Raw genomic sequence first — 27,551 nt, forward strand, 5'->3', positions numbered from 1 at the left:
GAATTCGTAACAATAACTAAATTATTTTCAGAAACCAAGTTTATCAGAATAACAGCTCAACCGAAAGTTGAATGTTGGGTAATTAACACAGTATTATAGCAATACGTTCGAAAAGGTTTCACAATACATAATTTTATTTTGATAAAATCTTAGAATATTTGAATCCAGTGTTACATTAGCAAACATTGATCTGAATAATTTATAAATATACATAAAAGTACACTAGCAGATAAAAAGTTTGCTACATTTTGTCTCAAAATTTACAACATCAAGAAATATTACATATATACCCGATGTTGACAGAAATCTACAAATATACAGAAAATTATATGTCTATATACGTTCTAAAATAGGTGGTAACAGATGAAAGACATTAAAATATTTTTATTTTTCAACAGAAAAAAAACTTAAATAAATGTACTGTTATTTTGTGAAGTACTTTCGACACTAACAACAACCCTATACAAGAGAGGGCCATTCTAACTAATAATTTCTGGTGTTTACAAGTTACAACCTATGTATAACGTGCCATATAAAATATTCTATCTAAACTACGTTTTTTATATCAACAATTTATATTTATTTAAACGCCGTTTGTTTTTAACTGGGTCACGGGGATTTATTTCTCTTATCCTGTATAAGTGCGAAGATCATCATATAAGAGGCGCGTAAACGATAATAGTTTGATATATCAACTGAACTCTACATGCTGAGGCTCTCATGGCACAAGAAAGTATCATTGCAACTGTGCAACTACGATACTGTAATATATAGTGCTTAACAGCCTTTGCTAAACTGTAAACGCTATATTTTCATTTTATTGACTTCAATGATCAAAGTATAAGAACAAACATCGACTTGTTTCTGAATATATATATATATATACTAATATACACACACAAATATGTATATATTTTTATATATTTGTTTTGAACTTTTCATTACGTAAGCTTTTGTGTTTATATAATGGTTATTATTCTTTGAACTGTAATCGATAAGGAATTTTTTCACTCTGCTGACTCTAGCATAAGATATTGGCGTGTTATAAAACACATTCTAAGATGGTTAAAGCCTGTTTGTAACGCTTTAAGGACAAGTACATGGTTTATATGACGGTGTTTTTGCAGGGCACGACCCTCACCGGCCGTGAATCATTCGCCGCCACGCTCCTTACAACGATGGCCCCAGCTGTTGTACCCCACAGTTGGGACTAAACCATTACAACGTAGGGTAGGGCAAGCTTGCACTCTCGAGTAACGCGTGTGAAGGTAACCAAAGGTGGGCGTTGACGCTTAACAGGAGATGCCGAACGACCACGTACGTAAACACAGGTGATCAATAACCTTGGAGCTGGCCCGCACGGACGGGTTAGTTACTTCATCAAACATAGAAAAACAGAATTAAAATCCTCACTCTTAAACTAAATGCTTTAGAACTGGTGCATATTCTGGCCATTCTTTGAACAAAAATGTTTATTACCACAAAGAATTATTAATTATTTTTAACAATAATAATGCAGAAAAACATCAGGGGAGATCAGAGGTTTCAAGGTGGCGTCGGGCATACAAGATTGTGATGGTGAGGAAAGAAAATAACAAGGAAGAAAAATGTCAAAAACAGATGCAATAAAAATATTTAGATCACCTTTCGAGTTGCAAGTGTAATAATAATAATGAAAAGATGGACAGAGAATTATTTCTGCTTTGCTTTTATACTATACTACTGAAGTTTAGGTTATGTATTCGAAGAACAATCATTCTCGAATAAGAGGTGATTTTCGTTACAGAATGTATAACTTGCACATTTTGTGAATAACGTACCATATAGGAATCTGAACGTCTAAGCGTAGGTTTTGAATTCCGATGCGTAAACAGAAGTATTGAGTTTGGTTCGTACTGTAGCTACATCTTGGTTGATATGGTCTTCTTGTATTTGGGTATCCCACTGAAACCTCGGTGAACATTTTGGTAATACAGTTCTTGATTCAATAACCTACGACCACGTGATACCGAATGTATTCTAGGATCAAAGAGATATTTACAAACTTGTAAGGATATAAATATTGGGTTAAATCGAGTTGTAATTCATGAAACTGATAAATATCTTGACAAGATATAATTAAAAATTTTACTTCAGAGAAACCCACTTTTAGTTCGTCGTTGTATGTAATTACTTATCGTATTGACTGCATAATGCAATTAACTTCACTGTAAATTACATCAGCGGTATGTGAAGTTGTTATTAGAATGATAAACTAAATACAATGTAACAGGACACTGTAGACTTTGTTTAATAATAATACTGACTGTTAACTTCACTCCATTATAACAACCACAAAGTGGATAATGATGAGTAACCTAACACGGGATGATAATTGATATGGTCGTGCATGATTCTTATTCGTCTCGGCTTCGTAAAATATATATATATTGATATCGTATATTGTGATGTCATAAATATCACATAATTTTTTTGTATCTGTATATCAAAGTGGGTTAACACAATACACAACAAAAGTAAATACTATAAACAATACGTATAAGATGATTATCACCGTATTCTATTGGTGACTAAAAAACTTATCATCACGTGACGTTCGGTTCACTCCTGAGTAAATACACTTCACACTTCCCCCATCTTTCTTCTGTAATATATTTACATTATATTATGGTCAATACTTTTATCTTAACTATAGCTCACAAGACACTCACATTAATTCTTTACAAACTGAATACATAACATGTTATTATGGCAAATAGAACTAACGGCCGCCCAGGAGCACTGTTCTCTGGCGTTCCCTTGTTCGAGGCACTCACGGCGCCTGGTAACAAGTACGTTCGATTCTCGCCATTGGCAGAGGAGGGATTTAAATAGTGAACATCTCTTCTAGCCTCACCAGCCGCCTGACTGAAGCTCAAGTCCCCTGTTGTCAGTAGATCGAAAACGCAAGCATCAAAGTAAAAGTCTGTGACATTCCAGTTTCTACACATGTTGACTGCTTCCTGCACAGGCATTGCTGAACCAACCAGCTTGTTATAATCTATGAGTTCTCGTCGTGGGCAACCTTTTACACAAAGTTGCAAGGTTTCACTTTGCTTACCCAATCTGGCAATTTCTTGTGGTATTTTTATGGCAAAAGTCAAGTATTTTCCAACTTGCCTGATGATTATATGAGTTGAGATGTGGCGGGCATGTATTTCAATGTGCTGGTCAGGTTCCTTCTCAACAATAAATACAGTGTCATCTTCTCTTGTTCCTCGTGTGCCGTCAACAAACGCCTGGGGCAAACTACCGGTCTGGGCTTCGTAGGTTTTCTCTGCTGTGCAAGGCCTGTAATCCCGCACCAAAACAGTCACCTAGAAAACACAAAATATTTTATAAAGAAGACTGCTGATCAATATTACAGGTTAGCAATGATCAAAATAAGTCAGCCACTGCTCCATACAAGTCATTAGTTAGACGTAACATACTGTATAGTGTTGGCCTACTTATCTAAGCAAAGATGGTGATTTATTGATAAAGGCCGAAAGGATGATTTCAGGAATAAGAAAATTATCTTACAAGATAAAAATCTCTTAACCTTACTTTCTCAGTAAAACATAAGGGCAAGAGGTTATACTGTTGAAATTTACAAGATTATCCAGGAGGACGATAGGATAAAAGACTATTCTTACGATAAAAGGACGAGAGAACACGCGCGTAAAATTCAGAAACACAAACTAGGCTACAATTAGAACGGTCTTATTTCTATAAAATACTGTCGGCAGTAGTGGCGATCAGTACTTTATAGTAGTATTAAGAATGTTGTTGTTGTTGTTTTGAATTAAGCACAAAGCTAAACAATGGGCTATCTGTGCTCTGCCCACCACGGGTATCGAAACCCGGTTTTTAGCGTTGTAATTCCGCAGACATACCGCTGAGCCAATGGGGAGCAGTATTAAGAATGAAATTGATTATTAAAAAAAAAAGGTGAATTTAAATAAGTGGATGTGCAAGTTCAACCTTGAAAGACCACATAGTCTTTTTTTTTTTGTACGTAGGTTAATTTGCACTCTCGTTTAATTAATAAGGAAGAACACGTAAGTAGCTAAATCTGGTCTAAGCAGGATGGATAACTACGTTACCCCAACATTTTAAACAAATACACTAAAGGACTATGTGTACAACCACAACAACACTAAGAAGTTTTCAGACAAAAGAAGTTTAAGCCTACTGAAACCGTTTAAAACTTTTTAGCGTGCTTACCAAACAAACAAAAAACTTGTGAAACTAAACTGCATTGACATTTTCTAGTTTTACATATCAATTTATTACAGTAAACAATAAACTGGTATTTAACACAGTTCCATATGCGACCATCTAGGTAGACCGTAACGAGCTTGAAAATGTAATGAAAGTAATTTACAACGTAGACCTATTTCATGTTCCAAGTAAAATTTAAATTTTGAAACGTAAATCTGATTTATCTTACAGACTGACATACATGTTATACAAATCACCAAATTAAAGAAAGAAATAGAACGAGAAATAAAGGCAATGGTAAATATTGTGGTAAAAAAAATACTTCCATACGTCGCTTTAATAACTCAGCACAATGTCCACAGTTTAATAAATAAAACTTATTATTCTCCATATGCCTCTCATTACGTTTTGTTCTTCTAGAATAAACAATTTTACGATAAAATAATTATAATTGTTGTTCTTCTTTTTATTCATCGACTAATACCTCCAGCACTCGAATGTAAGGCTAACCCGTTACAATTATTTGTTCCTGTGGGATTTTTGTATACAGATCTATATATCTGAGAACACAAGTTAAAACCTGGATTGTTTAAAACTAGTAAGACTAAATTTTAGTGCCAAATCATAAGGTCCAAGAGTTTGAATCTATTTATTATTGAATAAAATGGCCAGTTTCTGTAGTTAATATATCTGGAGGGTACATCATTCCTTGATGCACCTAAATCACGAACTTGAATGTACATATTGTGGTCAAAGAAGGTGCCAGAGGCAAAATCTTAAATATTGGGATCATTTATCATCTATTTAATATCTGAAGTGTAATATGTCAGTATGAATAATTATAGGCTTGTGGAGCATCAAATGAAACATCTTCGCCTGAACTCACCAAGCAATTTTATTTTATACATTTGAAGTGGTTATGGTGCTTTTAAGAAGCCACAAGTGTCATTTTTGCTCTTTTTTAAAATAATGTTTCTGAATTATTTCCCGTTTAACTCCATCATATTTAAGAGTACTCTTCAGTGATTTTTCACTAAACTATTCAGAAAATACCTATATTTATTTCTGAAGTTGGGTATCAAATATTAGACTTATAGTTTAAGTATATCAGGTTCTACAGGTCATGATCTGTTACTGATTTCACTAATCTTGGTAAGGTAAATCACAATGCAGAAACTACACGTTTGTTGTAATAGATAATACCTTTTTGGGAAAAGCTTTTTTATCATTAAACCATGACTCAATTTTGATGTTTGCACTAGAATGGTAAATAATGTATCAGTTGATAGGCCTAGTTTTTAACTGTAAAATTATTTTTATTAAATGAATGCACCTTCACAAATAGTAAATGCTCATGATAAAATGTAAAAAAAAAAAAAAAGTATTTTGCTCGATTGAATTTGCATAAAATAGCCAGTTGTTTGGGTGGAATATCTGGAAAGGCATATACCCCTTGGGACATCTTAACCACTGAATGTAATAACAATGAAGGATAGCTCAACAAAGTTATTTTTGTAAAATGAGACTAAATCCCTATCTCATAATAAAATTAAAATTTAATAAAACGTTTCCTAAAAGTTTAGATTGGCCTTAAAACAATAGTTTTTAGTACAGTTATTCATTTATTTTCCTGTATTTATCTTCATATGAAGACAAACTAGGACTTTCAATTTCCACCTTCTCTTGATCATTTCTTGAACTATCAAATCTGCAGGGACAACTTTATAATCATGTCCATCTGGTCAATGATATACAGTTTGTGCTTTGGTTACTCCTTTCCTCAGCTGACCAACACAATTATTTCACTTCCACATCTTCTGTAGAATAGCTTTACAAGGAGGTATGGTGCAATGATTCAGTCTCTTACTCTTTTCCATCAGTTGGATCATATTTATAAAACATAAAAACCTAGCATAACTGCCATTGTTTATTTTAGATATGGATTACATGATACAAACAATACGTGACAGGACATCAGAAGTAATTAGTTTAGTCTTTCACAATTCAACAAATACATTTCTGAATTTTGAGTTGTTAACAATTTATCCTAAGAATAATATGTATAGAAAAATGATAATATACTATATTGTGCTTCATGGACTATCATTTCCATTGTCTCTCATTGATGCCTGAATTGTGATCTTTAAAATCGGTTCTGCACCTTCAGGTTGGATGTTTTGATAACACCCACCCACCATATCATATATAATGTATTTTTTTAAAAAAATTAAGTCAATCAGTTTATTATAGTTTTACCAGGCAAGCCCAGCTGCCAAACCTTCCATATGAAGAAACCTTTCTGGAGTAGTTTAGTTACTTTCAACTATATCTTTACCTACTTCCAGTCCTCGCAGAAATGTTCTCAAGGCTTTACTTTTCTTTTGATTGCTGCAATTTCAGCATCTTGTGCTGATGATGTAATGTAATTATATTCACTACCCTAGATACATTTTGCTGTGATTTTCCTTGCAGCGATTTCAAAACCTTAAAAGAATATCTGAAGGATCCTCTGATTCTCCTCTCTAAAAATCTTCTAGTTGAAAACTGCAACCCCCCACTTTTTAAAGTCAGAGAATAGCTACATATGGAAGCAATGTTACTTGGTGTGATTTCCATTTCTTCAGACAAATTATAATTGACACTTTTCAGCAGACTTTCTTCACTTGACAGTTGACTGTTGAGTAACACATATCCCTGGTTGATCTAGTCAGGTTGGACTTAAAAGTGACATCTTACTTTGCTACTTACACGACAAAGGGAGGAATGAGTCACGTTAGATATGTTATCAGAAGAAACGTGCTCTAGAAAATGCTTATAAATTGAGGTCATTCACTCTAGATGTTTGTTATGTATTACAAGTGAATGTAAGAAATTAGCAATTAAATTGCCACTTCAGTAGCACCCTTGCTTTTAATAAAAAAAACCTTTTAGAATAATATTTTATTTACTGATTACCAAATTTGCGATAAAACATAAATGGTGGGAAAAGTTGATTTTTAAATTCGAGCTGGCCACATGTGGCCAGTGGCCGTGGAGTTGCCCACCCCTGGTTTAGTGGCTTATAATTATGAGACACGCCTAGAGGTACTCAAAATCCAATAATATCGGAGATGCTCAAGATAGAGAAGTCGCTAAATGTAGACAAACTGGAACTAAAGCTACAGCAGCACGAAAATTATTATACTCATGCAAAAAAATTACTTTTCTTTATATTGTTCAGTGTTTGTTTATTTGTAATTAAAATGAAAGGTACACAATGAGCTACCTATGCTCTGCCCACCACGCGTATCGAAACCCAGTTTCCAGTGTTATAAGTCCATAGACATATGTTTTTATTGATGGAGCTGTTATTGACTTAGAAAGCTAATATAACAGTTTATTGGGTTTTGTTATTAGGTATCACCACCACACAGTTTCATTGAATGTTAATATGCACAGAGAACTTAAAACTATCAATCTGCGCTGACTACCAGTAATGTATTGATGGAAAATGAACATTTTTATTTTATTTTTAAATAGGTTATCAAAAATTATCTAACATCAAGTCCTCGTATATTATTTTAATATAATTAACTGTTGAAGCAAGATATGGAATAAGTGGCATTTAGACATTTGGCGACAAGGAATTGTCCTGAAAATTCTCGTTTCCTATAATTTTGAACAGGCATTTTTTAGTTATTTTCTATCACTTATAAAACTTCACTAATAAAGGGTATACATATACACAACTTAAAATTATTGAATCTTAATGTATGTTATTTGTTTTACGTGGTTCTATTTCGTTTGTTGTAAAGCACAAAGCTACAAAATAAGCTATATCTGATTACCGAAACCGATGGTTAGCGTCATGAGCTCGCTGACTCGTCAGGGATACTTCGCTACAAACAAGTATTTTTTCGTTCTATTTCTCTTATCACCATAAATATGTCTTTCGCTTTGTGTTTTATTAAAACGTGTTAAAAGTCTTTAATTAAACTTTTAAATTCCTCTCTGTCATCATAATGATAATGGTATTAATTTAAAACTAATTCTACATGAATTTATACCAAAATTTAAAGTTTGCAATATAGTGTTAGATAACTGAACAATGAACATGCAGCTCAAAATAATGAAACTAGAAGATTTTGGAAAAATTAAACTTGTTGAGGACAAACTACAGATATAAAATACTTGTTCGTTATCACACATGAAGATGTAACGCTAAATGGGTTATAGGAATAAACAAATGAACCATAATCAAATTACTTGCAGTTTATTACTGAACAAACAAAGCTAGAATTATTCACTTGTGAACTGACTCTAAGGATTTTGTTCGGATATTTGAGCGTAGTTACACAACTGCTATCTAACAGCTTGGAAAGAATGCAGGGTGTAAGTAACACCCATCGCCAACTCTTGGACTACTCTTATATGACCTAATAGTGGAATTTGACCTTAAAGTTCAAATCGTGATATTTTGATAATCCAGCAAACCACTATGCTACGACACTGAGGAAGTGTAGGCATTCAATTAATCTTAATTGATACTGAAAAAGATATGCCAATTAATTGTATCAGGAACTGAGAAAGTAGAGCTAAACTGGTTGGATTTAATATTGACGGAGGGGGAGATTAAATGGTACTGATAATAAAGAAATATAAAGTACTCCTTTCTGATACTGACAATCTAAAGACTTGTAATGTGATTAACCGAGCTCTCAGGCAAATTACGATTTCAAAAAGATTGAAAACCTGTTATTAGATATTCAAAGTTAAGATTTATGAACAATGGTGATGTCATGGGTGAGGCAAAATTTGTATTTGAAATTTTAAATATTGGAATGGATGGAGAGCCAATACCCTTTGTAACATGGTTACGTCACTATTCATGGTATATTCAATGAGTTAAAAGACAAAAAAAAAATAAACGAATAACAAAATACCATTAAATATATACGTTTGGTCACTTTGCTATAATTAAAACAAGCCGAAACAAAGATAAAAAAGTAAAAAATGCTGCACCAATTGAAAGAATCCCATGGTACAGGATATACTGTGGGATATAGAATGCACCCTAGGTTTTGGAGGTGACTGAGGAAATAGGATCCACATTGCGATGGGAATACACCTACCGTCTATCAGCCTTAACCTTCTTTCGCCAGTCTCACATACAGATGTAGAATACATTAAAGGAATAAAGGTGGGAAGGTGACTAGACTGCTCTACAAAATAAAAAAGAATAATAAGAAAAAATAACGAAAAATAAAAATAAGAATGAGGTACTATCATTTGGAGGTAAGTAAGTTAGATAAAATTATCTCTTGAAGTTAGTATTTCAGACTCCATTATGGTAGAGGCACTACATTGGTAGCTCAGTAAATGAATTATACTATTATGTTTGATCATATATATTTACCGACACTAACATTAAATGAATATGATTTCACGTAGAGACCAAAACATTTCCATAAGCGAGCTTCATCACATAATTCATACTAACAATATGTATGGTGTCTAAAGCTGTTCCCAATCCTTACTCGTTAATTGAAATATACAGTATATATACAACTTTTTTACTTATCTGTTTCGCTTTCATTGAAGTGGAATAACTGTAAGTAAATAAAAACAACAATAAATAGTTTATAATTATAAGTTAACTATTATGGGAACATCTTCTGGAAATTGTAACTGTCTTCGAATTTGGTGATATTAGGACATAGTGATTTAAAAGCTTTCTATTATATTATTTTCACACCAATTTGCTGACTGAAAGCAGGCGCACAGTGACGAAATGTTATCTTTCTGCATAATACTGTTTTGTACTGATATGCTGCGCATAATCAGGTAAACAGCAGTCAAACGTTTTCTTTTCACAATATTCTTCTTATACAAACGTTCTGTTGCCCACAGATAATTTTTCCATACTATTGGTAATTAATTTAGTTAGAACCGATTTGTTGATTGTTGCTGCTAATTCTGTGCATTTTAATTTTAATAATTTTAACTGAAATAAAACATCAGTAAATGCTATTATGATTTAAACCACAAACTACAATTGTTCATTAACAGTTTTTCTGGCCTGGGATGGCCAAGCGCGTAAGGCGTGCGACTTGTAATACGAGGGTCGCGGGTTCGTGCCCGCGTCGCGCTAAACATGCTCGCCCTCCAGCCGTGGGGGCGTATAATGTGACGGTCAATCTCACTATTCGTTGGTAAAAGAGTAGCCCGAGAGTTGGCGGTGGGTGGTGATGACTAGCTGCCTTCCCTCTAGTTTTACACTGCAAAATTAGGGACGGCTAGCACAGATAGCCCTCGAGTATCTTTGTGCGAAATTCCAAAACAAAACAGTTTTTCTCCCACAATTATCAGTTTTATTTTTGTTATTCGCCAGTTTTCAAATATATACATATTGTAATGACCAAACTACTAAACTGTTTTTTTTTTTAATACTGACCACGGTGCTACTGTATTAGGTGGCGGGGAGGAAGGTATTATTCAAACATATGTTTTAACTGATAGAGCTTTTATTGATGTGGGAAGCTAATATAACACTGTTTGACAGTGGGAAATATGTGATGATATTGCATAGTTTCGAACCTCACTCAGCAGCTGAAAACGTCCTTTTTACTATAGCGACAAACCGCATCATCTCTTTGTTAGCACATTTTGAAATTTCTTTAGAATATATAACTCCCACGGCTATCTTTCAGTTCAAGGCTTACAGTGCTAAAATCCAGGATTAGAGCCTTGCTGTGGGCACAGTGCAGAGCGCCCACTGTGCGGTCTATAGTTCACTTAAGGCTAATTATTAATTAGTTAACAATAAGTAGCTAGTAATTAAAATAGTAATTATAATAATAAACGTAAATACTAGTACAAGGTATTAACCATGACAACATTCGATATAGGATCATCGTAACCTAATGGTAATTGCAAGATTAAAAAAAAAAAGCCAAGAATGGCGTCCTTGAGCAACAAATACAATGCTGGTTAATTCAAGCTGATTAACTTTAATGTTTAAGTTTTTTTAGCCGTGAGTTCATAAAAATATATATCACATTATCTAACTTTCGAAATAAGTGCATTTTCCTCGTAAAAATGCATTAAATAAAAGACCACTGAAGACGTCAGCAATGAGCATTAATTATTTATTGTTTCTGTGTTTGTAGTTAAGAAAAAACTACACAATGAAATATCTGTACTGTGCCCGCTACACGTGTTGAAATTTGGTTTCTAGCGTTAAAAGTACAAAGAAAACACTAGGGTCAATATGAATAATCACTGGGGACCCTTTCCAGAGAGAGAAAAAAAAAATAGCCCTAAAAATTATCCTCTTCTAAATAAGGCTCCAGCATGGCCAGATGGTTAGGGTACTCGACTCGTAATCTGAAGGCTGCAGGTTCGAATCTCATCACACCAAACATGCTCACCCTTTCAGCCGTGGGGGTGTTATAATGTGATGATCAATCCCATTATTCGTTGGTAAGAGTAGTCCAAGAGTCGGCGGTGAGTGGTGATGACTAGCTGCTTTCTCTCTAACCTTACATTGCTAAATTAGGGACGGCTAGTGCAGATAGCTCTTGAGTAGCCTTGCGCAAAATTCAAAACAAACAAATAAACCAAAGACAACCTGCTGTGTCACTGGAGGAAACTGTTTATAAAAAGTATAAATCATTGTGTTGGTTGACTTCAAATACTAACGTTACCAAAGTTTCCTGGTATAAAGAATCTTATTATGATGGCACCATTATTATTTTTAAATTATGAAATCGATAGTTATGAACCTATTAATTAGTTATGAGCCTATTAATTCGTAACATTACTTAAAATATAGAAATATGTCATGACTTTTTGTAGTATTTTGTCGACATTCACTTGTACAATGTATAGATTCATAATTACATTGTGACAAACCCTAGTAAGCCCCCCTTAAAACTGAACAAATATACATGCTGAGAAACAATTGCGAAACACTTTTTATAATTTTCAAATTAAGCACAAAACAAAAGTATGATATCGCAAAATTTAAAAGTTCACTTTTAGTCATGTGTTATATTTAAGCATAATCAATGCGGCAGGAATAAAGAAATGCATAACATAAACTGTTTTAACAACATGATGTTAGCTAGAAATGGTAAAAATGTGAGAAAATTGATGTACACACACACTCTTCGTGATCATCCTTATAGTTTGCAATGTTTTGCAACTTTAACGAGGCTTTGGCGTTTAATTTCGATTAATGCCTTCGTTAGACTCATAACAAGACAATTTGTAAATATATTTGAAGTTAGAAACTTAAAGCAATGGAAGAGTATAATATAAACAAATGTGTTAAATGTCGTGCAGATATTGACTTTATTTGTGAAGTTATCATGCTAATAAATTGGTGACTCAGTAAAAAATGTTTTGAGAAAAAAGTCGTTCAGACAAATACGAGTTATTTGTGTAAAAAGAAAAAAGAGGTTAAACTTTCAATTTAAGCTAAATTTGACAAATGTGATTTTTGAAATATTAGAATTGCTCTCTTTGCGTTAGTGCTGCCTTTAAACCTTTGCTTCCCTCCATTTACTGGTTGTTTTTGTGAGTGAACATACACCATAGAAATAGTGCAACAAATACAAATTATCACAAGAGGCACAATAATTAAAAACCCTGGGAATTAATAAATACCTCTTCACGTGCACCAAATTATCAAGTTATCTATTTCTTTATTACTGAAATGCATCACGCAAAGTTAGAAATAATAATTCATTTAATCACAAGCCAAAGGCGAAAGAACTGAAAGTTCTAAAGAGAAAACGGTTTTACATCTGATTTGTTGAAAAATTATTCATAAAATATTACTTATGAATTCAAACAGTTGGATGTAACTACGAAGTAATAAAAAGCGGTCGGTCATTCTAAGGCTTCTAAATGATTAATGGGTGAACTATTTTAAATGCATATTTACACTGTAGAATATGAAAAATTTGTATTATATTAAGCGCAAGGCTACACAATCTGTGTTCTGCTCACTGTGTGCAATGAAACTCCAGTTTTAACGTGATAATCCTCTAAACTGGTCGCTGAGCAACGGGGGGGGGGCGAAAGGAGAAGGTAAATTACTTCAGTAGTGAAAAATGCGAGTAATACAATTTACAGGTAACTCATATATACATAAATTGATACAGCAGATTTCTGACAACTAACTTATACAGTACAGACATTAACATGTGGTTAGTTATATAACCTACCATCAGCCTTAAGTAACACGAAACATACTCTCGTTTAATACGGAAATGGTAAACAGAAAATGTGTATCAATCAGTATTTAAATACTATCGGTTCTTCAAACTGCCGAAATGATAACACAAGGTTGACAAACTGGTTGTATTTTACATTTTATTTAAATTAATGTGAGACTAAAATTTCACAAACTTATATGTCACATTAGTTTGATTTATTATGTTCGTATAATTTGTTCATGCACTACTGCACATCATTCGAGTTTCTCAGAGAAACTGTGAAAACTCTAAATTGAATGCTTGGTTATCAGTGTATGCATGACACATCAAGACAGTTTGATAATTTATGCAACATGCTTATCATTCACATAACTATTAATGAAAAGTTCGACGTTGTTTTTTCGTCTCTCTCTTTTTCAGCTTTTGAAACCACCCACATATCTCTTTATCCAGAACGCTCACCCTTTTCAGCAAGAACAAAGCACTTTGAACTTTTCCTTACAAAGGCGTACAGGCGAAAGCTTTTAAACTGACAAGTTTAACCTCGTCTGCAGGGCGCGGCAGTCACTTCATCATATGTTAAATGTATAAAAGAAGATAAGCCCTATCATAAAGTTTGGGGTTCAAATAAGGTGTAGGCTGATATCGTTAAAGTATTTCACATCGGCGATAAGACTGTAGTACTTAGGTAGGACATGACGTCATACCATCATTAAACTATATTACCAACAATCTATTAAAGGAAATATGAGTGACAAGAAATTGCAGTGTGCAGAAGGAAAGGAATGATTTAAAAATTGCTGTTCCCGTAGTCCTTGGCACAACCTCACAGCAAGACTTCAATGATTTATTTTATTTAAACGAATATTAATTATTCAATTTCCAAATTCTTGGGCCCGGCATGGCCAAGCGTGTTGAGGAGTTCGACTCGTAATCCGAGGGTCACGGGTTCGAATCCCGGTCACACCAAACGTGCTCGCCCTTTCAGCCGTGGGGGCGTTATAATGTAACGGTCAATCCCACTATTCGTTGGTAAAAGAGTAGCCCACGAGTTGGCGGTGGGTGGTGATGACTTCCCTCTAGTCTTACACTGCTAAATTAGGGACGGCTAGCGCAGATAGCCCTCGAGTTGCTTTGCGCGAAATTCAAAACAAAACAAACGATCAATCAATTTACAAAACGTTCGAAGATGTGTTTGAAAACATATTATTAAGGTAGTGATTTGATTTTTATAAATTAATTTACAAAGTTCGGAGAAATTAGTAATTCTGTTTTCACAAGCCTGGAATCATTTCATGACATGAGTGATAAATCACTTATATCTTACATTTTAAAACATACGTTATTTAATTAGTTTTATATTTTTGCAGCCGTCATTAAAGCAGAAGATATCTGTTTACATAGGTAAAATAATCACTAGATTAAAGTATAGATTGTGGCTTGGAATTAAACTAATGTCAAATTCGAATCGATAAAAAAAAAAGCACTGCTAAAAATATTTAAACGATCATTGAATACCATACTTACGGTAAGGTAAAAACCATTATCATAAAGTATGTTAATTTCTTCGCTCAGTTTATTGTTGTAAAAATCAAATACCTGATTATAATTCTACCTATGCTTTACTATATATATAATGGTCTCATACAATCTTGTATCAGTGGTCACTTCGAAAGTTCAGAGTGCTCTAAGTTGTTCATGAACCACGGATAAACCTCAGAGAATATAGCTGGATGTTTTAGTCGTGTGGATAGCCATTAGACGAATATGTCAGCCATTAACAGCAATTTGGCTCCAAGTTTTCAAAATGTCATTAACAGCACGTGGAATTGTCTTGAATTTAATAGTACAATTGTTTGTACACTAAGACAAAATAGGCCATCACGAGAGAAAACGACTGTTATCTTTTTATTTTTCGTCGATTGCATGCGCAGTGTACAAGCTTCGAGACTGGATCAGATGTTTACAGCCATAACTGGATACCAGGGTTAGTACATAGACAGAAATAGAATTCACAAGGTTGACCTTTGTCCTAGATGCCCAGTGAGGCGTATTCCACTCACAGTAAGGCAAAAATTAATTAACCTGCATTGGTACCGTACCTAGATCACGTCCAATGGACCAGTCTTATTTTACTAAGAGATTAGTTTCGTCCTACACCCAGGTAACAAGTATCCACTCATTTGGAGACAACCGGGAGCTTGATCAGCACTAATGCTAGATTTAGATTGGTTGTTTTACATGTGTAATCAGTTCTGTGAAAGAATGGACCTTTTTGAAATGAACGGTTTATATTTATTTTAAAACTTCCGTAACAGCTAGCCGTTACTCAGCTGTAACGGAAGTTTTAAACTAGGACTAGTAGTGGTGAATGTCAGGATAAACTAAATGTGAAAATAATAAAAAGCAAAGAAAAGTTTAGCATAAAAAATAACTATATATAAAATTATAAGAGTAGGCTAGTAGTGTAAGAAATAAAATAAGTAACTTTAGAGCACTGGTTGGAATGGAGGATTTTGATATAATAAGAATACTGAAACAAGGTTAAACGTTGATGATTTTGATGACAGAAATTTCTTTGAAATACAGGGTTAAGGAATATTTAATAGGGATACAGTATTAAAGATGGGGAGGGGTGGCTTTATATGTAAAATGTGAGTTAGATCCTGTTGAAGTTGAGGATATCAGAAATAATATCACAATATTGATTCCATGTAGGTTTGTATGTAAAGCAAAAAGTCTTTTTGTAGGAATTTGTTACAGACCACCAGATGAAACTAAGGAAATTAGTGAGAAACGTTATGATGAGAGTAACATTTCAGTTGTTAATAAAGTCATAATTAAAGGTGATTTAAATTTGAGGCAGACAGACAGGAAAATGTTGGAGTCAAACTGTGAGGAAAAAGGTTTTTGGAAATTGTTCAAGATGGCTTTTTTCACCAAGGAACCTACTAGAAAAAATGCTTGTTTGGGTTTATTGGTAACTTCAAATATAGAAATGATTAATAAGGTGAAAAATCAGGGAACATCTGGATGCAAGTGATTATTTCCCAATTAGGCATAATGTTTTGCTGCATATGGAGATAAGGAATAATAATATTTTGGTTACAAATTTTAAAGGGATCCAACAAGAATTCTTTGCTGTGAATTGGGCAGCTGAGTTATTTAGGGACATTGAGTAAATGTGGAAAATTTTTAAAGGTGTACAATTTTTAAAATATTCAAAGTAAACATATTCTTTATACAAAGGAAAGGGTAGTTGTAAGTAAAAAAACAGGTTGGCTCACAAAGGGTATAAGAGATTAAATTAAAGGAAAGCATAAAAAATTAAAAAAAATTAAATTGACTGGTATTATAGAAAGTTATAGGCAATCAAGAAAGTTAGTCAAACAGGAAATTAGGACATCCAAAAGGAAAGATGGAAAAATTGACTGAAAACATGAAAATTAACAGTAATGACATTTTAAGTACATTAGGGGTAAACAAAATGTTAGGAGGGGGATAGGACCCTTGATGGATGACAAAGAAAGTTTTGTATCTGATGATGGCTTGCTTATTAAAATCTGCTTTTTTTCAGTTTTTAGAAATGAAGTATTACAAAATATTTCTCATCTTCAATAATTGATAGATAAAAACAAAGTTGAATAAGCTAATTGCATAAATTCTGAGCTATTAAAATATAATTGGGAAGTTTAAAGAATGACAAGGTTCCTGGGCCAGACAATATTTCCCCAGGTATTTTAAAGGAGGTCAAGGACTGGATATGTGAGCCACTTGCCACAATATTTTGTAAGTTCTTGAATAGTGGACATGTACAAACAGATTGGAAATTAGCAAATATCACTTCTATCTTTAAGGGACATAACAGAAGTTTGTCCCAGTAATTATAGGTTTATTAGACTTACACCAGTTGAGGGAAAAGTTCTGGAAAGTCTGATGAAAGATACTTTGCAAAGTAATTTAACAAAGTTAAGAATTTTATCAGATAATCAACATAATTTCACTTTGTTACTCAAGAATACCATTCTTGAATTTCTTTTATCTTTATCTTGCATTTACCATAAGGTTACGATGATCCTATATCAATTATTGCCATGTTTAATACTTTCTATGAGTACTTAAGTTTATTACTAATTAGATACTATTTTGAAATAGCTCATGTATTTATAGATGAGGACAAGAGTGTAGATTTGATTCATCTGTATTTTCAGAGTACATTTGACAAGGTGCCATATAAAAGGTTTGTAAAAAGTATTATTTCTACAAGTGTGCGGGTAAGTTAGCAAATTGGGTAGAAGAGTGGCTAGATCAGAAAAAGCAGAAGGCTGTTACAAATGAAATTCAGACAAACTGGATCAATGTAACATGTGGGGTACATCAGGGCTCAGTCTTAAGACCTTTGCTCTTTTTAATTGAGATCAATGGCATAGATAAAGTTGCTTAAATTTGCTGATGACATTGAAGTTTTGGATTTTGCTAGCTCTGAAGAGGATGCTGCTGATTTACAAATGACTTTAGATAATTTAGTGAGTTGGGCAAATAAATGGCAAATGGGTTTTAATTATAATAAATTAAAGACATTGCATGTAGGTTTGTTTGAAATTAAGCACAAAGCTATACAGTGGGCTATATGTGCTCTGCCCACCACAGGTATGAAAATCCAGTATCTAACTTTGTAAGTCTGAAGACATACTGCTGGGCTACTAGAGGAAAATGCCTGTGGGTTATCATAATTTGAATTAAAAGTATAATTTGGATAGGAATAATCTTAACAATGTCATGAAAAAAAGGGATCTTGATATAACATTTGATCAGTCTGTAAAGTCATTTAAGCAGTGTGTTATTGCTAGTGGTAGGCTAAATAGGATTGTAAGTTGTACCTATAGAAATATCGAATACATGTCTAAAGAAATTACAATTTCATTGTGTAGGTCACTGGTTAGCTCACACTTGGAATACTGTTTTCAGTTTTGGCCTTCTTACTTTAGAAAATACATTGAATTGTTGGACAGTGTTCAGAGAAGGGCTACTAGAATGATGCCTTGGATGAAAGGACTGTCATATGAGGAGAGATTGAAATATCTCAGGTTATTTTTTCTTTAAAAGAAAAAGTTAGCATCTGTTGAGGTGTTTAAGACTAAATTAAATTGGTAATGTTGATGTATTATCTTTTTTCATATTAGAGCTAGGGAACAGAAGTATAAATTTTGGCAGGGTAGGAGTCATCTTCAGCTAAGACAGTTTTGTTTATCTGAAAGTGTGGTTTGCTATTGGAACGAGTTGCCTTTGAATGAATGATAAGGACCGGCTTTAAGATTTTTTAAAAATATCTTTATTAATAGTTTTAGTTTAGTTAAGAGTATCAAACAAGTGAGATGGACCAATGGGTCCTAGGTTTTCTTAAAACGTTATGTGATTTTCACATAGGAACATCACACATATGGCGGTGATGGAAGTACAGTGTAAGGAGGAATAAGTATTGTTGAGCGCGACAATAGAAGTATAATATTAGTAGGTATAAGCTTTGTTGAGCTTTCCGATAATCTGCAAAACTGTACCACATACCTTTAGAGTAACATATTTTTGTAGAACTTGCCAGAATTTCAGCCTAAAATGCTATAGGGCTCGCACTCACTGTGTTAAGTCGTAGACACTTTTCTTCAAGAAGAAATTTAACCAAATAGTGTAATTTTTATGCTCTGTAGATTTAACTCCAATCAAGCTTTTTAAAGAACGCTCTTAGGAAACGTATCACGTCCTGTTAAGTGACTTCAGACACTAAAAAATAAAACAGTTCTTTTAAAAGAGTGGTCAAGGATAACTCAGAACCATGAGAACAATTTCATTTTAAGCAAGCAATACCAGCATCAGGCTTCTCTTGTTCATTATGATTATACTCCACCTTGAAGTTGAATGTTGTGAACTGCCAAAATGTAAAACCACACCTACCAAAAGGTTATTTACAAACGTAGGTTGAATGTCAAATAACTTGCATTTCAGATCACATGAACTATTCTAAAATATCTGATTTGTACAAAAATGAATCGATAGCGTGATTGATGGGACTTTTTAACAGTGATTTGATCTTCTCATAACCATACCACCACAAATTTCAATGACTCTTTAATGATTTTGAGCTATGTATTATTATACTATACTGTATAAGAACATGTAGCTTACTTTTCACGAGACATAAGTACAACTTGAAACAAGTTTCCAATTTAAAGAGCATTCTGATAATTTAAACATGAATTGAGACTAGCGAAGGGAAGATTCTCGTGTGACCTAATCTGTATCAATCATAGTTTTTTTCTAGCTAGGCCCGGCATGGCCAAGTGGTTAAGGCACTCGACTCACAGTCCGCGGGTTCGAATCCCTGCCACACGAAACATGCTCGCCTTTTCAGCCGTGGGAGCGTTATAAAGTGACGATCAATCTCACTATTCGTTGGTAAAAGAGTAGCCCAAGAGTTGGCGGTGGGTGGTGATGACTAGCTGCCTCCTCTCTAGTATTATACTGCTAAATTAGGGACGACTAGCGCAGATAGCCCTCGTGTAGTTTTGCGCGAAATTCAAAACCACACAATTCTTAGTTTATTTACGCTAGTATAAATTGTAAGCTGCATCTAGTTCCAGTCTGTATTTACGATACTGTAACGTCGTTCTTTCGTTTGTAGGTTCTTTCAAGTTATTCTCTTGAAAATAATTCAAAGTCCAGTTCTCATAACAATAACAAATTAGTTTATTTCTCAATTTTTATTATTTTTACAAACTTGTAGAGTGTGGAACGGGTAGGCAACATTTACAAATGATGTTAATTTCACTACACTAACGTTAAGAATAAACTTAATTGTGCCACTTTACGTCTAAGACCTGATTTATAAAATACCCTCAAATTAGATATCTTTACGTCAATTTTTAGAACTTGTTAGGTGTTTTATACCAGTCTTGTTAAACTCGTTGATGTTAACTTTGTCATCACGACCCGTAGCTCCCTCTAGCTAAAATATTATAAAAATATATAGCTAAAAACAATCTTTTAAGTTGCAAGTTGCATCCTTCCCTTAGCTGTGTACTTGTTCCTAAAAGTAACAAAATGGTTAACGAGTGGTTATGGTATATATTTAAAAGAAAACCACATAATAACACATGTATTGGTTTCAATCAATTATAAGAAAAACTGTATTAACAACATATTGAGAGTCATCGAACTTTTGGTTACTAATAGGCCTAGAAACTGTTATAGAATCACAAGTTAACCAACTGCAGATGTTTTCTTGTTTTTTTTCTCCAAATTTTTCATAATATGGCCTTTCCAGCTCAACATTGAAGGAAACAAAAATACATTTGCAGTTAACTAGTTTTATAATAATTTTAGAGATCTATTGATTTTTAACAGTTCGGCTTTTGGCGTTTAAACTGTTACTTTTAAAGAAATTGTGTTGTACATATGTATAGTATTTCGTAGAATATTTTGTCTTGTGGGAGACAGACAGATCTGATTTTGAGCCGAAATGGACGTGAAATAGACAACATACATCATCTGCAGTTAACTTGATTTTTAAAGCACGTCAAAAGTTTTACAACAAATATAGCAAGTTTAATCCCATGAAGAGACACTTTGTGCCTAAACTAGAGGAAAGTTGATGAAAGTAAACCATTTTTTCAGATGTGGCGTACGAACAAAACGTTTTATCATGAATGAATGGGTAGTCTGAAATGTAAGTGCATTGATTTGATTTTTTATTAAGATTAATTGTAGAAATTGTTATTTATGCTTATGTCCATAAGTTATATGAGGTGGACACGGAAAGTTAAGTAACTTTTGCCACTGGAAGTTTTTGCCGTAAAGTGCTAAGTTACACAATGGGCTAGCCATGCTATGGCCACCGCAGGTATCGAAACACGGTATTTAATGTTGTAAGTCAACTAACAGCTGAGCCATCGTTAGGAAGGAAGATACCTTGCATCAAATGTCTGAATTTAAAGCACACAGCGAGTTATGACCAGTCAATATTAATTTTTTGAATTTTCTACGTATATTCTGATACTATAAATAGTAAACAAAAACACTTAGTTTTTAAGATACTGCGTTTTATGTTTTAATGAAAATAACTGTGATCAAATTGGTGGTATACGGATCAATCTGGATTCCTATAACTGTACGTATTGTGGCTAATTCTTTTTCAGAGATAGTGAAAAATAAAAATCATATTTAAAAAATCACCAGCGACTTTACTATCCTGAGGTTATTTCAGTCACAATAATGTATTAATAAGTGCATATAGCAATTTAATACAAATGTGTCGCCTCTCACATTTTGCAGTTCACTATCACTGGAAAAATAAAGCAGTTGCTACGGCTTACCACATTCTAGTTTAAAATGAAATTTAATAACATAATTTAGACAATGTCCACAATTATTGGTTGTGTTTCGAAACATATTTTAAGTTAAACTTCATTCACAGACGTTTTCATAATGCGAAGTCTCCCAGTGGTTCTGCGGTAGTTACAACACTAAAATCTTGGATTCTATTTGATATGGTGGAAAGTGCAAAAACCTATCGTATAACTTCATGTTAAAACAAACCAACAAATAAACTTATTGTAAGGCGTTCATTGGTTAATTACAAACTTTGTTGTCCTTAAAATTAAAATTTATTACAAGAAAATAACAATCCGGTAAAAGTAACAAGGAAAACTTAAGGATGATAAGAAGTTTAGGATTAAGGAATTCTTTATGATAATGATTATAGCCTAACCTATAATATTCTCTCCAAACTGTTAGTTTTAGCTTCATGTTATATGGTTTGTCTCCTTTTTATCTTATTTCCAAAAGTTACTAAAATGGGTTCTTTATTAAAAATATAACTCTAGAACTACCAGTATGAATAATTAAAGTTCTGTTATAAAAAAACAAAACATAAAACACTTACAAGTATTCGTCAATTTATACACCATATGCATTGTAATCCAGTAATTATCAGTCAGCCAGATTAGATGGTTGTTTGGTTAATTGTAATCCCACAATACACTCGACTGACAGAGGTCTGACCTCGAAAAGTGGCACGTCTGACAAAGTTATGTTTCAGTCGTAAGGAAGGAGGCTGAGGCACACAGGAAGTGCAAGTTGGTGCAGGTACTGGAGAAGGTGTAGGAAGTTTGTTAAACATGTCACGTGTGGGCGTAGGTCTCAAGCTTACATAAACTTGCACATATAAACAGATCATTTGTGTAGACTTACACCATTCTCGATGATTGCGGGAATTTATTGTAATTCTAAGTTAAAACGCTTCTTCTGATGTTTCACTTGGAGATTTTTTTTCTTTACTTTGGGGGTTTCTGAATCAGCGATTGTGTTTTTGTTGTTTATATTGCAGATCCTCATAACAGTATTTATGAAACGTATGAAATTTGATGCTCTTGTTTTATTAAGGAACTTATAAATTTATTTTAATTCATATCAAATTTTAGAAATATACTAACCATGTGGTTAGGATTATACCTTAACTAGACATATATATTTAAAAATGGCTGGTATGGGTAGAGAAAGCACTAGTAGAGGAGCGAACAACCTTTCGACCTTCTTCGGTCATCGTCAGGTTCACTAAATAAAGAAACAAACATAAACAAACGCAAAATTAAAGAAGCCTTACTTATATAACAACTCAAGCCCAAAATAAACCAATACAAAGTAAAACCTTTATACCTATATTAATAAATATATCCAACATCTAAGCACGCCCTCTACATTCTTACACTCAATTACGCAACCGCTTTCACACATGTGGTCAGCTACCGGTCAGTAACCCTTTCTTAAAGAATCTTTGTGAACCTGACGACGACCGAAGAAGGTCAAAACGTTGTTCGCTCATCTACTAATGTTTTCTCTATTCATACCAGCTGTTTTTAAATACGTAATCTTCTATATAAGTAGGTTTTCTCGTCATCACGATTTGATTAGACATAATTTTTATAGCATAAAAGTCTTATGTAGCTGTGATATTACACAAATAGATGCTCTGAATCTAGATATATAAATAACGACTTTTTAAACATGTATGATACAAAGATATGCATAAAATTTTGCTATTAAAAACAGAGTTATTTAACTTGTTATTCTTAGTAATTATACATTGTATTACAGTAGATGTAATTTATGATTGTTTGCAAAACTTCATCTACTCAGCCAGGTAATATTTATTATAGAATTATAAAACTGGTAGATCAAAACCTATTGCACTTAAAACTCATGTAAGTCATATGATTCACTTCAGTAATTATTAAAATCTAACTAAATTTATTTAACCAGAGAGTAGCCAATGAAAAATGGCTAAAAGGTGTAAAAACAGTGAAAATCACCAACTGTATGCATTTATCTGTAGAATATTATTCAGAGTAAATAATCAATAGACTGGAATCTATTATCCTTTGGAAAATATTGGTTGTACAAAAAAGGGGAAATCAGCATTTCAGTACAAATATTTATTCTAAAAATAGTATATATTATAAAGTTAACATTTGAGGGGAATAAGTTTTTTTATATGTATATCACACTTAACTGTCTTATAAAGCATAGCACAGAATTTTTTTTATTTATTAGGTTTGCACTTTTTAACAAAATGCAAACATTATTAACAATTAAATCTTAAAATGTAAAACTTTAATTAATAACAATATTATTTTCAGAGTACTTTGCTTTAAAACACTATGATTAATATCAAATTAAAAATGCATCACCACCTGGATTGTTGCTCAGAGCAAATGACTGAACTTCCTAAACTGGTTTATCTCACTTACATTAAACATATGAGTATAAAACTTCAGAAAAAAAAAAGAAAGGAAATGAAAAACTTACTTTTGTAGTTCCTGAGGCTTTGGATCCACTTAGAACAGGTTCATTAGTGATCTGAACAGCAAGATATGGATTATCAATCAGTGGCCAAGCACCTAAAGTTCTACAAGTTTGAAACTCATCATAAAAAGTTCTTAGATGTGGATCTCCAAATAGTCCACAGTGACTAAATGTCACAGGACCAGAATGACTGCCTTGAAACATGCATCCTGGTATCATTTGTTTGGGTTTTGGAGCTTGTTTCCTTGGATATTCTACACCTTTAGCAATGATCTGAGAACAGTTTTTATTATTGAACCACTGCATCACTAAAGTTGAGATTGAATGGAATTTCAAATTGCCACGACAACTACGTCCTGTAGCTCTAATGCAGTTAGCATAACTAGCCAACACTGTGCAGTAGTGATAATTAGAATCAGTTCTAATCAGTTGTGGTTGGGACTGACTTTCATGTTCAAACTGGGTAGAGCATAAGTTAACTTGACAAGTGGAACTAGCTGAAAAACAAACAAACAATATACATTAAAAAAAATATACATAAATTCATTAACCTGCAACAGAGATGTATCTGATGAATTCCAGTGCACACAGTTACACCTTTACATTTTCATTAATGGTTTATTAAAAAAAACAAATCATTATGCAACACAAATTATATTTCTCAAACAATTTTAGAGCTTTTCATTTTACTCACAAAAACTGATAGGATCAGACACGACTTCATACACAACAGGTTGAAGAGATTGCTTATAGAAGCAATTTTAATTTCCCACATACAGAAAATTAAAATAGAAACATAGCAATTTTAAAATGCATTCACAAATATAGAAGTATTAAGAGATTTAAACTTTTTATTGCTTGAATAAGATATACTAACATCAGTGTAACAAAGAACCATTTGGTCCATCAACAAGTTCCTGCATACCCACAACTGAGAAAAAATAAAAGCTCACTTTTTATTTTTAATGAAATTATGGATTTCTCTCTCTGTTTGAATCTCTTGTAGTGTAGGCCTTCTGCACTGCAGATGGCAACTTATTTCTTAAACCAGTCCCTCTTCGGAAAATAAGACTTAACTATAGCCTAGTCTTTTAGAAATCTTAAATATGTGCCCTCTTATTTGATTGTCTTCAAAACATAGCACAAAGAAGTCAGAGGACTTTATCCTACTGGTCCACCAGAGTGCCTTGTACACTTAAATTAAATATCCTTCTGTCTCTATTTCACCAAGATAAAATATGAGATCTTAATCTATCTCCATAGGATAACCCTTCCACTCTCAGAAACATCCTAGCCCTCCTTTGAACCTTGTGAGGAATTAAGTTAGTATGACTTCTTCCTTCATATTGAAGTATTTAGTTCTGCACTTCAACTTTTCTGATCCATTTCTGAAGCAGACCCCCCGATGTACTTCGTCCAAGCTTTTAGTACTGTTAAACAGTTGGTTCAAGGTTTCTAGATATTCTATGTTCCAAGAAAACAAGTTTACATCTTTAACCATCTTTGTAACTCCATTGTTTTACTCCAGCTATCATTTTACTAATACTCTCTGTTTTGTTTCAACAATTTGTTACATTGCCTGTAGCTAAACCATTGCAACCACAATAAACTATTTAAAGCATATTGTTTGTTGAATAAACAAAATGTTATTCCCTAATTTATATTTTATCATAGACTAAAAACGTATTAAAGTATCAGTAAAACTTAATAACAGACATTATGGTATTTTGAGCAGTGAATTAATAATAGTGATTGATTCTAATAAAAAAAAATCCTCCAACAGTAGATGCACCAGCTTAAATACAAATATGTTCATAATCCAAAACAGTATGAATATTTGTATATGGGTGCAGCTGGAGGCGGACGTAATAAATTAATATTAAACATAAAAGTAGGGTCCAGCATGGCCAAGCGTGTTAAGACGTGCGACTCGCAATGTGAGGGTCGCGGGTTCGCATCTCTGTCGCGCCAAACATGCTCGCCTTTTGAGCCGTGGGGGCGTTATATGTGACAGTCAATGCTACTATTCTTTGGTAAAAGAGTATCCTAAGAGTTGGCGGTGGGTGATGATGACTAGCTGCCTTCCCTTTAGTCTTACACTGCTAAATTAGGGACGGCTAGCGCAGATAGCCCTCGAGTAGCTTTGCGCGAAATTCAAAAAACAAACATAAAAGCTTCTGAATAATAGTATAACAATATAGTGCAGTACTAAACGAAACAAATATATACAAACGTGATAAGATATTTTTAAGGCAGTTGAGCAAATGTTAAACTTTTCATTAAATTTAAAGTTAGATTAAAAACAAACATATGAGCTGTGTTAAGTCATCCATGTCTTCAAACCTCCAGTTTTCATGGCTCTGTAATTTAATTGCATATTCCTCCAAATATTACAATCTACAACGTGCCATAAGTATATCACTCGAGCTTCGTATCGTTATTTGAAAATTCTCGCCTGATTGTATATTCAGTTTACTGAAGGTTAATTTAAAAAGTATGCAAATACTATGTTTATGATTGTATTAATAAAAAATATAAAGTTTTTCTCTGCGTTAAGCAAGTTTCAGAACCTATTAAGTCTTACCTGCACTTTTCAAGCTGCTTGTTATCAAGACCAGAAAAAGAAAATTGGAAAATGCACAACCGATAGACAATAACGGGTAGCTGCCGAAAGGCCACGGCCCCATCACCACCCATAAAGCGGGGCCGCGGCAGCGTCGTACTGCGTCAGAAAGAATGGTTTCCTTACGGTTCCGCCTGCATTCGCTGGGAACTTGAAAAAAATAACACTTTGAAAAGAGTCTTTATATAGTGGCATTCCTTTTTCTAAACTTTCATTTATTCTGTATTGTATCACTATGAGCTTTTAGTACATTATGATATGTATTCTCTCTATAAAAATCGAAATAAATTGAAAGTAAGTAACACATTTCAAAATCTCAGAGTACTCTTTCAGCATAATATAAATGCGCTTCGTGGCGATGTAGCACAAGAATACAGAGTGTCAAAGCTATAAAATGAACGCATGCGCTCTACCACAAATCCATGCCTACATTGATGAACCAGCGCCTCAAGATGTTTTGTGATTGGGCTAAAAGACCGGTTTCTGCAGCAAAGACGTGATTGTGACCTTTATGGTACTCGAAGGCGGAGGCTAACTCCATCGTTCAGGGTTAGAAAAGGGGAAAGCCAAAGAATCGCGAAAGGCAGCAAGAACACACCTGTGGGCAAACTAGTTTACACCTTTAACAA

General features: G+C 33.5%; 1 protein-coding gene across 1 annotated transcript; it reads right to left on the reverse strand.

Moving 5' to 3' along the window:
- Positions 1–112: 112 nt before the first annotated feature.
- Positions 113–27,305, reverse strand: LOC143249108 (repulsive guidance molecule A-like). Its single transcript, XM_076498430.1, has 3 exons — positions 26,884–27,305; positions 24,303–24,796; positions 113–3,356 (listed from the first exon to the last, which is right to left on the reverse strand). The coding sequence occupies exons 1-3, from the start codon at positions 26,984–26,986 to the stop codon at positions 2,721–2,723; spliced, it is 1,233 nt and encodes a 410-aa protein (XP_076354545.1). The 5' UTR covers positions 26,987–27,305; the 3' UTR covers positions 113–2,720.
- Between the last annotated feature and the right edge of the window lie 246 nt (positions 27,306–27,551).

Source organism: Tachypleus tridentatus, chromosome 4 (assembly GCF_004210375.1).
Source record: "Tachypleus tridentatus isolate NWPU-2018 chromosome 4, ASM421037v1, whole genome shotgun sequence".
NCBI classification, from domain to species: domain Eukaryota; kingdom Metazoa; phylum Arthropoda; class Merostomata; order Xiphosura; family Limulidae; genus Tachypleus; species Tachypleus tridentatus.